Source organism: Eimeria necatrix, genomic scaffold, assembly GCF_000499385.1.
Source record: "Eimeria necatrix Houghton genomic scaffold, Enh_scaff191, whole genome shotgun sequence".
NCBI lineage: Eukaryota > Apicomplexa > Conoidasida > Eucoccidiorida > Eimeriidae > Eimeria > Eimeria necatrix.
In genome coordinates, this window is record NW_013655090.1 from 39,006 (window position 1) to 54,247 (window position 15,242).

General features: G+C 42.5%; 4 protein-coding genes across 4 annotated transcripts; 3 read left to right on the forward strand and 1 right to left on the reverse strand.

The window, feature by feature from the left end:
* Positions 1-1,093: 1,093 nt before the first annotated feature.
* Positions 1,094-2,477, forward strand: ENH_00025000 (hypothetical protein; the record flags this gene model as incomplete). Its single annotated transcript, XM_013584672.1, has 2 exons — positions 1,094-1,135; positions 2,163-2,477. 2 exons carry the CDS (start codon positions 1,094-1,096, stop codon positions 2,475-2,477), a joined length of 357 nt encoding a protein of 118 aa, XP_013440126.1.
* Positions 2,478-2,979: 502 nt separating this feature from the next.
* Positions 2,980-4,091, forward strand: ENH_00025010 (hypothetical protein, conserved; the record flags this gene model as incomplete). Its single annotated transcript, XM_013584673.1, has 2 exons — positions 2,980-3,090; positions 3,903-4,091. The coding sequence occupies 2 exons, from the start codon at positions 2,980-2,982 to the stop codon at positions 4,089-4,091; spliced, it is 300 nt and encodes a 99-aa protein (XP_013440127.1).
* A 2,142-nt stretch (positions 4,092-6,233) lies between these two features.
* Positions 6,234-12,339, reverse strand: ENH_00025020 (cathepsin C, putative; the record flags this gene model as incomplete). Its single annotated transcript, XM_013584674.1, has 9 exons — positions 6,234-6,750; positions 7,289-7,523; positions 7,959-8,564; positions 8,703-8,789; positions 9,317-9,661; positions 10,363-10,515; positions 10,720-10,881; positions 11,561-11,688; positions 12,164-12,339. 9 exons carry the CDS (start codon positions 12,337-12,339, stop codon positions 6,234-6,236), a joined length of 2,409 nt encoding a protein of 802 aa, XP_013440128.1.
* Positions 12,340-13,599: 1,260 nt separating this feature from the next.
* On the forward strand, positions 13,600-14,601 carry ENH_00025030 (hypothetical protein, conserved; the record flags this gene model as incomplete). Its single annotated transcript, XM_013584675.1, has 2 exons — positions 13,600-13,912; positions 14,084-14,601. 2 exons carry the CDS (start codon positions 13,600-13,602, stop codon positions 14,599-14,601), a joined length of 831 nt encoding a protein of 276 aa, XP_013440129.1.
* Positions 14,602-15,242: the final 641 nt, after the last annotated feature.

Here is a 15,242-nt window from a genome sequence, read left to right on the forward strand (position 1 = left end):
CTGCGGGGCCCCCCGGCTCCGAGTCCCCTGCTGCTGCTGCTTCTGCTGCTGCTGCTGCTGATGGCGACGAGGCCGAAGCAGCAGAGTCATATGAAGGCGCGGACGAGGAAGCAGAAGCAGTAAGTTTTCTTTTTATTTTTTTCCAAGTTTTCTTTTATTTTTTTCCAAGTTTTCTTTTTATTTTCTTTCCAAGTTTTCTTTTTATTTTTTCTCTCTAAGTTTTCTTTTTATTTTTTTACAAAGTTTTATTTCATTTTTCTTCTTTTTTGGCCGCTGAGGTGTACGTACACCCCGCGCGGCCAACGCGTGCGGTGTACGTACACCCGAAGCAGACCCCGAACTAAAAGAAACTCCACTTTTGCATTTTCAGTTTTTAATTTTTAAAAACACTTTTGACTTTCGGAATTCTCGAAACAGCAAGTGCTCGCTGCAGTGTACGTACACCGCGTGCATGCATGCGCGCTGTTCATTCGTTTCATTTCCATTTTTTATTTTCACTTTTAATTTTCATTTTTATTTTTTTTATTTTTTTGTTTTCAAGTTTGCTTTCTTTGTTTGCTTTTGCTGCTGCTTCTTTCACTCTCGTTTGCTGCAACTTATAAATTAATATTTTGAGAATTAACTTTTATTTTCCGTTTTATTTATTTCTGCTTTTTCCTGTTTATTTTGTCCATTTTAATTTATTTAATTTATTTAAATTTGTTTTATTATTTCCATTTTCTTCACCCATTTATTTCTTTTCCTGCGCAACTTGAAGTTCCCCAACTTATCTTCAGTTTTAATATTTACTTTATTATTTATTTACTATTTTTGAATTATCTCTTTATTATTTTATTATTTATTTATTATTTAATTATTTATTTGTTTGATTTATTCAAAGTTTAGTGTCTCCTTTTTATTTAAAATTTATTTATTCATCCATTTAATCACTTACTTGTTTGTCTATTTAACAAATAGGTTATTTAATTAATTATCTTATTAATTAATTTATTAATTTATTTTAATTTTATTTATTTATTTTATTTTATTTATTTATTTTATTTATTTATTTATTTATTTATTTTTTATTTTTGTTTTGCAGCTGCAAGACCTGATGGCCCGTTTGCCCGAAGGGGCGCCGCCGCCGGGGCTGTTGGTGAGAATTTTCACTTTAGACTTTAAGTTAAATTAATTTTAATTTAATTTAATTTAATTTAATTCATTTTTAAATTAGTTTTTAATTCATTTTAAATTAGTTTCAATTTAATTTTGAATTAACTTTAAATTCATTTTCCATTTTTGAATTGAATTCATGCCAAGAGGCTTTTCTCTTGCTTGCAGTCTCGGCAGCTAGCAGCAGCTAGCTAGCTAACAGCTAGCTAGCTAGCTAGCTAGCTAGCTAGCTAGTTGCTGCTACTGCTGCTGCTGCTGCTCAAAGCGAGGTAGCTAGCTAGTTGGCTAATATATAGTATACAGCTAGCTAGCTAGCTAGCTAGCTAGCTAGCATATAGTATGCAGTGTGAACAGTACACGGCTCGCTAGCTGGCTAGCTAGCTGTTTACCTAACTAGCTGGCTAGCTAGCTGTGTACCTAGCTAGCTAGCTAGCTAGCTAGCTAGCGAGTGCCTGCAGTTGTGTCATTCTTAAACTTTGAGCCCTTGGCTTTTTTCTAGCAGTCCCTCAGCAGTGAAGAGTTGAGCTTGTGTTCGTTTTTGTTTCTTTTGATTTATTTGTTCTTTTAAAGTTCTTAATTGTCTCTTATGAAGTCTTTTATTATTTTGCATGCGTTTAAAGAAGGCGAAGGGCGCGGAGTGTACGTACAGCGCAGGCACTGTGTGGCCTGTTTGCGACTTTTCTTACTTTCGCCATTTCTTTGGGAAAATGGGAAATTCGAAGTGTTCTGAAGATCTAAATGCGAAATATATTCAAAAAAGTGTTTTTTAAAACAAATGGATTTGTTTTTCGCTTCATTTTTATGTGAAATGCGTGCAGACTTCTGCACATTTGAGGTGTATGTACACCCGGTTGCGAAGGCGCAGCGAACGCGCGTCTCGGCCCCAACATGTTTTTTCATCATTTCTTTTAATTTTTTGCATTTTCGGAATTATTTTTAGAATTATAATTCCTTTTAATTGTTCTTTTGTTCTTTTTTGTTCTTTTTCCGCGCTTCGGGTGTCTCTACAGGCCACAATTGCCCGCCTGCAGCACTTGAAGCGAAGAGGCATTACTGTGAACGCCAATATAGACACTTCTCTAGATTTCAAAAACCCTTATTTGTTAGAAGTGAGTTTTGAGTTTTCATTTAATTTAATTTCATTTATTCTCTCAATTCAATTTCATGTCACTTTTGTTTATTTCATTTCATTTATTTTGTTCAATTTCATCTTTTCGTTTTTTCCTTTTCCAAAATGTTCCACTTGGGGCTGGCGGGAACTTTTCTTTTTTGTTTTTTATTTTCATTATTTTCCTTTTTATCTTTTCTTCTTTTTCACCATTTAATCATTATCTTTTATTCTGTTTTTTATTATTTGGTTTTCACTTACTATTTTTATTCTTCCAATTTATCTTTTTATTGTTTCTTTCTTTCTCCATTTAATTCCGTTTTGTCTTTTCATTTAATTTCTTCATCACTTTTGTTATTCAATTCGATTTTATTTCTGCTTTTTTGCATTTGAGTTCATTTTTCCTGTTTTTTCGTTTAATCCACTTTTGTTTTCCATTTAATTGATTTATTCCTCTTTAAATTCATTTAATTTCGTTTTTGTTTTCATTTTTTGATTATTTATTTTCAAATGCACTTAACTTCGTTTTGTTTTCTCAAATCCTGAAAAGTTGAACTTTTCTTTTTGGGTCCATTTTGGGGATATTTTTGCGAATTTAATTCCAATTTTTGTGGAAAGAAGTCCATTTTAATTGCAGGAAGTTGCTTTATTTGAAATCCTTTCTTTAAATCTTTCAATTATCCAATTTGTTGTTTTTATTTTTCTTTTTTCAGAAAATAATGAAGTTATTTGGAATAGACCCTTACTGCTCAAACAGCCCCGCGGCTCTTTCTTGCAATCCCCTGGCGCACTTCGAGGCCGAGCCCGACGAAGGTCCTTTTTACCTTTTTGTCGGCAAGTTTTAAATCTTTTTATTTTCTTTTTTTTTTTTCTTTTTTTTGATTTAAAAGTTCCTTTTTATCATTTGTCAACAACTTCTGTTCTTTTATTCTTCTTCTTCTCTTCAAAAAGACCTTTTTTTCTTTTTTTGCAAAGTTTTATTTCTCATATTTTCCATTTTAGCATTAAGAACACACAATCATTTAAAAGTCTTTTTCTCTTTTTCAAAAACTTTTATTCTTTTATTATTCTTCTTTTTGTTTTTAAAGTCTTTTCTAAAACTTTTATTCTTTTATTATTTTTGTTTTCAAAGTCTTTTATCTTTTCAGAAAGTTTCATTTCTCTTTTTGTTTTTAAAAGTTCCATTTTGCAATTTTTTGATAATGCATGCAAATCCGAGTGAAAATAAATAATGAAAAAATAAATTAAAATAAATATAAAAAATAAATGGAAATAATAAATGAAGATAAAAAATGAGTGAATATTTGACTCATTTTGCCAGCAGCAGCAGCAGCAAAACTAAATGAATTCACCACAGCAGCAGCAGCAGCATTAGCAGCAGTAGCAGCAGCAGCAGCAGCAGCAGCAGCAGCAACAGCAGCAACAGGGACAGAGATGCCGTGCGCTGGGGTGTATGTACAGCAAAGAGGCAAGAGCGAAGGAGACAGAGGCGAGAAAAACAAAGAGAAATGAAAGAGTCGTTTGCTGCTGCTGCTGCTGCTGCTGCTGCTGCTACAGCAGCAGCAGCACCCCTAGGCTCTTCAGCTGTATCGACAGCAGCAAAGTCACATCCCCCGAACTCAACCAGTAAGTTTCCTTTCAGGCCTTTACGCAGCAGCAGCAGCAGCAACAGCAGCAGCAGCAGCAGCAGCAGCAACAGCAGCAGCAGCAGCAGCAACAACAGCAGCAGCAGCAGCAGCAGAAGCAACAGCAGCAACAGCAACAGCAGCAGCAGCAGCAGCAGCAGCAGTTCGAAACAGTAACGAATTGCACTTTCGAACCAGAACTGTGAAAACATAAATGCATTTAACAAACAAATGTGCATTTATGAATTATTATTTCTTTTATTTATTTATTTATTTTATTTATTTAATTTATTTAATTTATTTTTATTTACTTTTATTATTTGCTTCTTTTCTTTAGGCTCGGGCCCTGCTGCAGCTCCTAGCACTGCAGCAGCAGCAGCAGCTGCTGCTGCCCACATCAGCGCTGCCGTCTCCCAGGCCGGTGAGTTTGCCCTAAACCCTAAACCCTAATTCTAAACCCTAAACCCTAATTCTAAACCCTAAACCCTAATTCTAAACCCTAATCTTAAACCCTAATTCTAAACCCTAAACCCTAATTCTAAACCCTAATCTTAAACCCTAGTTCTAAACCCTAAACCCTAATTGTAAACCCTGCAGACAGCAAATTGTTTTTTTTGCTGCAGCTGCGCAAAGAGCAAAAAGATAAAAAACAACACCGTGTAGAACTTCGCAGCGCTGCTGCTGCAGCTGTTGCTGCTGCAGCCGCTGCTGCAGCTGCTGCTCCCTAGCTGCTGCTGCTGCAGCCGCTGCTGCAGCTGCTGCTGCAGCCGCTGCTGCTGCAGCCGCTGCTGCTGCAGCCGCTGCTGCTGCAGCCGCTGCTGCTACAGCCGCTGCTGCTGCAGCCGCTGCTGCTGCAGCCGCTGCTGCTGCAGCCGCTGCTGCTGCAGCCGCTGCTGCTGTAGCCGCTGTTCTGCTGTAGCCGCTGCTGCGGCTGCTGCTCTAGCTGTTGCTGCTGCTGCAGCTGCTGCAGCTGCTGCTGCTGCTGCAGCTGCTGCTGCTGCTGCAGCTGCTGCTGCAGCTGCTGCTGCTGGCTGCAGCGCTTTTGATTTGCTGCTGCGCTTGAGGGCGCCGATGGATGATTTCGATTTCTCGACTTTATTCTTTTCACCGCTTTATTAGTTTTTAAATTATTTATTATTATTTATTATTTACTATTTATTTATTATTATTTATTATTATTATTACCATTATTATTATTTAGTATTATTACTATTATTATTATTATTATTATTATTATTATTATTATTATTATTATTTATTACTAATATTATTATTTATTATTTACTTTTATTTCCTTTTTGGAAAATGCTGCTGCGGACTTCGCCGCTGCTGCGGAGGCCTTTGTTGCCACTAGCATAATTATTATTATAATGCAAATTATTATTTTAATAAAAAATATTTAATTATTTAACTATTTAATTATTTAATTATTTAATTGTTTAATTATTTAATTATTTGGTTGTTTATTATTTATTCTTTAATGCTTTCTAATTATTAAAAAAGGCAACTCAAAAGTTGCACTTCAAAAAACTGCCACAAAAGTTCATCAACAAATCAGAGCCTTCCTCGAGGTCTCACTGCGCCGGCAGCTAGCTGACTAGCTAGCTGCCCCACAGCTAGCTAGCTAGCTAGCTAGCTAGCTGGATAGCTAGCTGGTTGGCTAGCTAGCTAGCTGGATAGCTAGCTGGATGGCCAGCTAGCTACGTGATTAGCTGGCTGGCTAGCTAGCTAGCTAGCTAGCTAGCTATGTAACTGCTGCGTTGAGGTGCTCGCATTCTATTTGGCTAGCTAGCTAGCTGGGGAGCCGGCCAGCTGCGTGGCTAGCTAGTAGCTAGCAGGCTACTGGGCCGCTAGCCATGCAGTCGCATAGCTAGCTGGCTAGCTAGCTAGCCAGCCAGCTAGCCAGCTAGGTAAATAGCCACAAGTGGCACAGCCCAGCTAGCTGCTTCGCTAGCTGGCTGTTAGTTTGCCCTCCGTCTGGTCTACAGGGTGGCTAGCTAGCCCGCTAGCTAGCCACCACTTCGCATCTGGGCCACTGCCCGTTGGCTAGCTAGCTAGCTAGCTAGCTAAGCCACCGCAGTCCAGCTAGCTAGTTGGCTAGCTAGCTGGCTGTCCCACCGCTAGCTAGCAAGCTAGCTAGCTAGCTGTTCCACCGCCAGGCAGCTAGCTAGCTGCCCGGCTTGCCAGCTCGCCGTCCCACCGCCGGCTAGCCAGCTGGCTAGCTAGCTGGCCGTCCCACCGCCAGCTAGCTAGCCAGCTAGCTAGCTAGCTAGCTGGCCGTCCCACCGCCAGCTAGCTAGCCAGCCAGCCAGCTAGCTAGCTAGCTAGCTAGCTAGCTAGCTAGCTAGCTAGCCGGAAGCGGAGGCGAGGGCGAGCCCCTTGCCGCGGGTGAGGTCGGGGTCTATGAAGGAAGTTTGGTTTTCAATGCCTCCGGAATTGCTGCCTCTTTCCAAAAGAAAAAATCCCTTAAGTCCCCACTGGGGCCCCCAAGTGTTGCGGACGATCCAGTACTTCTGGGGATCCGATCCCGATCCCGATCCCGTCTCCCCCCACCCCACAATCGTCACTGCGTGGTTCGTGTACTCCCACCCGCTCAGCGCGCTCCCGCTGCTGCTGCTGCTGCTGCTGCTGCTGCTGCTGCTGCTGCTGCTGCTGCTGCTGGGGGCGCCGGGAGAGTCGCAGACGCGGGCGTGTGGGGCCCCCCGAGTTGTATATACACCTGAACTGTAGGCAAACAACGAAGGCGGGGCGTCAAGAGCTGCTGCAACTGGACCATTGGTCATTATTTCTTTCATTATTTTTTCTTCTGCAGCACAAGACAGACACTCGTAGCAGCCCCCCACGTAGCCGTAGCCTTTGGCGAACCTGCAGAAGCAGCAGCAGCAGAAACAAAAAAAAATTTCGACATTTAAGCTCTATTTCGCACAGCTAGCTGGCTAGCTGGCTGGGGGGGCTCTCGTTGTTTTAATTCAAAAAAAGAGGCAATTGTGAATTAAATGAATGTTCAAAAGTGCTTCTTCAGCTGCCTTTCCAGCGGACCCACGGCAAGTGCTGAGGTGTATGTACACCTCGACTCAGCCTCCGAACAAGCTATTACTGCCACTTCTTCTCCATTGTTCTCACTATTTATTACTAATAATTATAATTATCACTCAGAGTCTTTAATATTATTGTTATTATTGTCCCATTCTGAAAAGCAGTTGGAGAAAAGCTGGCTCCACGGCTGAGGTGTACGTACACCCGAACTAATAATGCGCAGCAGCCGCTGCGCCGCATTTTCTGCTGTTTCGGCTGTCAATTGAATTATTTTGGCAGTGGAATTGAAGTTAATTCATTTATTTCTTTTTAAAAGATACAATTAGATTAAAAAATGTTCAAAAAAAAGGAAAAAGTCGAAACTTACCATCTGTTCTCCCCCTGGTGGCAAGTGCCCGTGGCCTCCCCCGAAAACAAAAAAGCTGCACTTGAACTGCTGTCTTCTCCACTTGTGTTGTTTTCACTTTTTGGAAAATCTTTTTCACTTTTTAGGAAGTCTTTTTCACTTTTTAGAAAATCTTTTTCGTTTTTATTTCGATTCAAAACGGGACAAGAAGACAAGTCCATTGCCGTGTACGGCATGCACTCTTCGTCCAAGATGCCTGTGCAGCAGCAGCAAAAAGCAGCAACTTGAAAAAAGAATAAATAAATCAAATAACGAAATTGGAAAATAAATTAATAAACGAAACAAAAAAGAAATTAAAAAAGAAATTATCAAGAAGTTAGAAGCAGCAGCAGCAGCAGCAGCAGCAAATTAAAAAGAAATAAAAACAAATAAAAAACTCTCGCCTATTTCAATAGCCTAGGCATCAAAAAGGAAACCAAAAAATAAGAAAAAAGACATTAAAAAGAAATTAAAAAGAAATTAAAGCAAATAAAAAAAAATAAATAAATAAGAGATTAAATAAATAAACTCTGTACTATGAACTCATGTAATTAAAAAGAAACAAGAAATTAAAAAGAAATAAAAGCAAACAAACAAAAAAGAAAAATAAAAAATAAAAACAAAATTAAAAATAAAAATAATAAACTCTTGCCTATTTCAGCAGCATGTTTTCCGACTAAGTACGGAAGGCCTCCGTGGCATCCTTGATTATAAAATGAACAAGACAAAACAGACTGAGGCGACAGCTTCACTACTGCTTCCTGCTGCTGCTGCTGCTGCTGCTCCTCCTGCTGCTGCTGCTGCTGCTGCAGCTGCTGCTGCTGCTGCTGCTGCTGCTGCTGCTGCTGCTGCTGCTGCTGCTGCTGCTGCTGCAGCATTGCTGCAGGGTCCTGGGGGGGCGTAGTGGTGGCGAGGCTGCGTCCTTGGAGTTTTGCTGCAGCAATCTGGAAGCGCTGCTGCAGCGCGAAAAGAGCAGCAATTGCGTAGCAGCTGCCGCAGCCGCCTTGGTTTGCTGCTGCTTCTTCGTAGTTGGGATCTGTGAAGGGACTTGGCCACGAGAAGAACGCAGGCAGCTCTTCCTGCTGCTGCTGCTGCTGCTGCAGCAGCAGCAGCTGCTGCTGCTGCTGCTGCTGGGAGTGGGCTTTGACGGGCACTGTTTTGGTCTTTGCTGTGCTTTTTTCTTGGGAAAAGCTGACGGGGGATAAAACAGCAGCAGCAGCAGCAGCAGATTTGCTGCGGGTGTCGAGGGGCTTTTCGCCTGCGCAGCAGCAGCAGCAGCAGCAGCAGCAGCAGCAGGCTTGCAGCAAGCAAAATAAGTGCTTTAGTTGTCCTTTGAGGCCTTTAATCCTTTATTTTGAAATAAAGAAACTTTATTTTATTTATTTTCCCAAATTACCTTCTTTACAAGGGCATGCAAAAGCTTGAGAAGCAGCAGCGTCTCCTGCAGCTTCCTCCAGAAACACAGGACCCCCTTCGCTGCTGCCTGCATGCAGCAGCAGCAGCAGCAGCAGCAGCAGCAGCAGCAGCAGCAGCAGCAGCAGCAGCAGCAAGTACATATTAAATATAAATACGTGCATCATGTGCAAAGTAAATGTAAATGGGACAATTGCAAATCCTACAGAGGTTTTACATTTTATATTTTTATTTTTATTTTATAAAATATAAATATATAAAACATATCATATATGTAATATATATTATACATTTCGTTATTTATTTATTTATTTATTTATTTATTTATTTATTTATTTATTTATTTATTTATTTATTTATTTATTTATTTATTTATTTTTGTCTCGCATTTGATTAAAGCACTTTGCTTATTAACTACATAATAAAATTGTACATTCCATCAAATGCATTTTAAATAATTGAAAATATAAATTCAAGTATTTAACTAATGCAATTCAATGAAACAAAAGCTTCCAACTGCAGCAGCAGCAGCAGCAGCAGCAACAGGAGCAGCAGCAGCAGCAGCAGCAGCAGCAGCAGCAGCAGCAGCTGGGTTACCCAGGAGGCGGGGAGAAGATTGGAATTGTTTCAAAAGGGAATTGAGGAAGTTTTTATTTTGATTTGCAAAAGAAGAATTAACTGCAGCAATCCAAGAACTCTTTTTGCTGTTGTGCTGCAGCACGAATTCTTCGCTGAGGAAGTAGCTCAGCTCGGGTGTACGTACACCCTGCGCCCCCCCCGCTGCTGCTGCTGCTGCTGCTGCTTGCTGCTGCTGCGCTGCTGCTGCTCTCTGGTGCAAAACCACAAAGGCAGCAGCAGCAGCAGCAGAACTCTTTTCTTCTTTTTCTCCATAAAAACAACCAGAAGCAACAGAGCCATCTGCTGCAGTTGAAGAGTACCACCCTGAGCAGCAGCAAACACCAAATGCATGCATGCATGCATGCATGCATGCATGCAAATTTGAATTTGCATGCATGCAAGTTTGAATCTGCATGCATGCAAGTTTGAATATGCATGCATGCAAGTTTGAATTAAATTGTTTTTGAATTAAATGGCATTTATTCCGTGAAGTTATTTTCGAAAAGAAAGATCTGGAAAGTGCACACAATTCAACTTCAACTCGGGAAAAAGAAAAGCAAATAAACTGCAAAAAGAAAAAAGGAAATTGCCAAAAAGAATAAAAGATAAATTGCAAAAGAGAACAAATAAACTTCAAAAAAGAAGAAAACAAGTAAATTGCAAAGGAAGAAGAACAAATAAATTGCAAAAATAAGAAAACAATAAATTGCAAAAATAAGAAAACAATAAATTGCAAAAAAAAAAAATCGAACAAAACAAGAAAAGTAAATTGCAAAAGTAAGAAAAGAAACAAATTGCAAAAATAAGAAAAGAAACAAATTGCAAAAACAAGAAAATAATGAATTGCAAAAGAAGAAAACAAGCAAATTGCAGAAAGAAGAAAAAAATAAACTGCAAAAGGAATAAAAGAAATAAATTGCAAAAGGAACAAAAGGAATAAATTGCAAAAGAAGAAAACAAACAAATTGCAAAAGAAGAAAAAAACAAATTGCAAAAAGGAAAATAAAAAGGAAATAAAAACAAACCCAATTGAGTTTTAGAAGGATCTGTAGAGTAGCAAACAGTCTCTCCATTGGAGTCCTCGAGGTCTCCGTCTTTGGCCTCTGGACAATTTTGTTTTACAGAATATTTTAAAATGGCGAAAAGTCGAGTTTTGTTTGTGAGGTGGACTTCGAGTCCTGGTGTACGTACACACGAAGCGGCGCATGCACAAGTGGAAAGCGTTCGAATTGAAACTGATCTGCACGCAATTCTGCGTCATTCTGGACAATTAATAGCTCGTTGAATTCAATTTTAATTTTAAATTCAAATATCTTTTTAGATTTTCAAAAACGGCCTTCAATTCTTTTCAAAATCCCTTTTTCGCCACTTTCCGCACCCACCCTCGTCGTACACCGCAGTCCAGCCCCCCACAACTTTCCCTTCTTTGTCCTTCACTGCCAACATTTTCCATTCATTTCGATGCAAATTATCTTTTGTGTCATAAATAAAATTAAAAGGAACAGTTTCGTCGCTCAGTTCCAGCTCCAGAGATGTCGATACACCTGAAACGCGCACCGCAGACGCACACTTTGCTGCTGCTGCTGCTGCTGCTGCTGCTGCTGCAGCTGGAAATGCCGCTTTTCTTTCCTTTTTCTTTCCACTACCCCCAAAACTATTTCTTTTCTTTTTCTCTTTTCATTTTAATTCCACTTTTCCTCCAATTGCCGCTAAATTCGCCGCGATTTTCACTCAACTGCTGCCACTTCAAAACCATTTTTCATCTAAATGCCCTTTCTGCTGCACTTGCTGCACTTGCTGCACTTGCTGCACTTGCTGCACTTGGCCCGAGGCCCTTCTGCTGCTGCTGACTGCCACAAAGCTGCTTTTTTTAATTAACAAAAACCATTCCAAAAATTGGCAAGAAAGCTCCTTTTCAATAACAAGAAAATCCCAATAATTGGCAAAAGCTGCTCTTTTTGAAGAACAAAAACCCCACAAAAGGCCGCAAAAGCTGCTTTTAATGAAAAACAAAAACCCTTCAAACAACTGGCAAAAGCTGCTTTTAATGAAGAACAAAAACCCTTCAAATGACTGGCAAAAGCTGCTTTTAATGAACAACAAAAACCCTTTCAATAATTGGCAAAAGCTGCTCTTTATGAACAAGAAAAACCCTCCAAATAACTGGCAAAAGCTGCTTTTAATGGACAACAAAAACCCCAAAAAGTGGACAAAAAGTCTCACCTCCGTGCCGACTCAAATAAGTCGTCGAGTCCGCCACAGGGGCCTCCAGATTTTCTGTGTTTTTGTTGGGGGCCCCCGAGCCACAAGAATGAATGGCTCCGGTCACTGGCGGAGTGAGCAAAAAGGTCCTTTTGAACAAAAAAAAGAAAAAAAGAATTTTAAAAATGGCAAAATATCAAAAAAGAAAAGGCATTTTCAGTCCTGATTAGAGTGCAGTAAGTCCGGTGTCTGTACACCCCAGCAGTGGTGTGTTGCGTTTAAATGCGCATGCATTATTTTATTTTATTTAATTTTATATCATTTCATTTCATTTTATTTCATTTTATTTTATTTTATTTTATTTCATTTTAATTCATTTGCTGCTTTGGTTTCAAAGATACTTGTTCCAGGTGTACGTACACAGGCGCAAGTGCGTGCAGACTCAAAAGCGCAGCTGCTGCAGCTGCTGCAGCAGCAACAGCAGCTGCAGCTGCTGCTGCTGCTGCAGCTGCTGCAGCAACTCCAGCAGCTGCTGCAGCAGCAGCTGCTGCAGCAGCTGCTGCATGCATCTCAGGCTCTGCACTTGTGGGGTCTTTTGAATTCTTTAATTTCTTTTGTCCTCACCAGCGGCCTTTCATGTCTTTAATTGTTGCATGAATAGGCAAGTCGGCGGCGACGGGCAGCAGCAAGCTGCTGCTGCAGCAGAGCAGCAGCAGCAGCAGCAGCAGCAGCAAGCGCGGCAGCAGCAGGGGGCCCCAGCTGCCGCGGGGGGCCCCTCCAGCGGGCTCTGTCCTCCGCATTTTGCGCCGGCTAAAAAGCAGCAGCAGCAGCAGCAGCTGAGCAGCAGCAGCAGCAGCAAGCCGGCCGCCGACAAGACACACCGCGCTGCTTCGCTGCTGCTGCTGCTTCTGCACGCTGCAGCAGCAAGTCCCTGGCGGGCTTCTGCAGTGTATGTACACCTCAAGGGGGGGAAGAAAGAAAAGGAAGAAAGGAAGTCAGGAGTGCGCGGGAGTCCGCAGGAGCAGCCAGGAGTGTGAATTGCTGCAGCAGCAGCAGCAGCAGCAGCAGCAGCAGCGGCAGCAGCAGCAGCAGCAGCAGCGCGGGGCCTGGGGAATAATTAAAAAGAGAAGGAAAAGCTGAAAATGGAAAATTCAAAAACGGAAATTCTCTCGGGCGGAAAGCAACGGGGCCGAGCCGCGAGAGGCTGGGGCGCTCGCGGGCTGGGGAATCCCGAAGTTGAATTGGAGAGAAAAAGGAAAGGAAAAGAAAAGAAAAGGAAAAGAAAAGAAATGGAAAAGAAAAGAAAAGGAAAGGACATTTGAATTCGCGGGAAATGAACTGTAGCGACTCCGCTCCAGGCCTGTTCAAGTTCTTCGCCAAGGACAGGCGTGGGACTGCTTAGCTAGCCGGCCCTGCAAACTCCGGAAGAAGCACTTTGAATAAACCTGCAGTCTCTCGCCTCAATTAAAAGCTTTTAAACCAAAAAACAAAACAACTTTTCGGGAAATTGCGCGAAAAAAAGACCAAAGTTCCGCGGAAAGCTGCTGGCAACTCTGCTGCAGGGGGGCCACGGAAGCCGCTCATCGACTGCGTCGATTTGGGTCTCGGCCGCCAGTTTGAAGTGCTCGTTCACCTTTATTTCACTTAATGTTTAATTTCAAATGAAGAATCTCGTGAAAAAAAGGACAAGAAGTTCTGAACTTGCTTTGCGCGTTCGCAGCCCGCCGCCAACCCGCCACCTGTCTGTACACCGCAGCCTCGTGGCGGTCTCGCGCGTCTCAGCGGCCACGATTAGACATTTATTTGCAGCTTTCTCCCCGAATTCTCTTTGCAAATGTGTTGCATTTCATCTTTTAAAGGCATTTCACCGTTTGAAATGGGACTGTGAGCCGCAGCCCGTGCGTGCATGGCTGGACACGAGCGCGGCGCAGTGGTCACCGCCGGCCGCGATCTTCCATGAATTCCGCGGCCTTTCTCGAATTAAACTTCTTCCTGAGGCGACAAAGAGTTTTTAATTCCATTTAAAAAACTCAGGAGTTGCTTTTCTTTCCCAAGTCGGCATGGCAAGACGCGCCCTGGGAGCCGCGAGAGTCGCCGCTTGCGTGGCAGCAGTTGCCGGGCTGGCCCTCGAGCCCGCCTCCAGCCTCCTCCTGCTGCACGATGAGGCAGCAGCAGCAGCAGCAGCAGCTGCTGCTGCTGCTGCTGCTGCTGAAGAAGGCCACGCAGACCACCCCAGCAGGTGGAAGCGCCGCTTCAGCAGTGGTCAGTTTCCAGTGGTCCCCGGAGACTTCCTGGACTGGTCTTCTTCTTCTTCTTTGCAAGACAGCGGCTTTTTCTGGCTGACTGTGTCTTCTCCGACTGCGCCCCAGCCCGGTGAGTGCACCTGCTGCTGCTGCTGCTGCTGCTGCTGCTGCTGCTGCTGCTGCTGCTGCTGCTGTGTCTGCGCGTGCTTCCGGGTGTCTGTACAGCAGCAGCAGCGTGCGCGGGGCTTTGTTTCTGGAGATCGTGGGCACTTTTGGAAAAGACTTTTTGCGTTTTGCGCAGAAGAGGACTTGGAGAAAAAAGAAACTTCTTTTTCTCTTCTGGAAAAGCAACACGGCGTTTCTGTGGTTTCAAATATCAGCGAAGGATTTAAAAATGCTTATTCAAATCCTCTGCAGGTCCCGCAGTCTTCTTCTTCGGCTTTCAAGCAGTTGCAGCAGGGGGGTGAGGTGTACATACACCCGGCGTGCATGCATGCATGCATGCATGCATGCATGCATGCATGCATGCGGCGTTGCACGCCTAGAGAAAGAGCTGGAGGGGGTTTAGCGCGCAGTTTGTTGGAGGTGCTGCTGCTGCTGCTGCTGCTGCTGCTGCTGCGCTGCAGCGTGCACGGCCTTGTGGGGAAAAGCAGAAAATGTCTCGAGACAAAAAGGAAGGAAAGGAATGGCGAAAAGTCTGAATTGGTTTTCGAGTTGCAGCGACTCGAAGTTTGCGCTGAGAGACTCGGGGCGTACGTACACCTGGCGCGAGTGCGCGGCCAAGCTCGCGGGGAACTTCACTTTCTTTTCCTGGACTAAAAATAAAAATGAAGAACTCGGGACTTGTACTTTAATTGGACTTAAAGAACAAACAACTCTCGACCAAAAGGCCCTTTCCAGCTGCCTGCGGGACGGTGGGGCTTTAAAGCTGCGCATTTGGATCTCTTTTAGTTCTTTTTTGTCTTGAGATGTTTTTAATCTTTTTTATTTTTTTTGAAGTGCTTTTTTCGCTAAGTCGGCTTTTTAAGACATCTTTGCATGCATGCGCATGCAAAGTGGTTCCTGTGCAACTTTGAAACGCAGACTTTTAAATCTGTTGAATTATTTCTCCTTTTTTCTTCCAAGCGCTGCATGCATGCATTTGGTTGGAGTGTACAGACAGCTGGCTGCCTGCTCCGCTTCGCGGCAGCGGGCGGGAAGCTGCGGATTTGTTTTGTTGCGTTTTTTTGTTTTAATTAATTTTTTAATTATTTTTTTAATTTATTTAATTTATTTTTTAAATTATTTGTTAATTTGTTTCTTTTGTTTCAGCCAAAGAAGGCGAAACGGCCGTCACGGGCTACGGCGCAGACTCTGCATGCACTTCCTGCGTCGTGGGGGAGTGGCAAGAAACGGGCTGCAGCAGCTGGTGCGAAGCCGGCTTTGCCGGGCGTTTTCGAGAAATTGTGCAGCATGCAAGT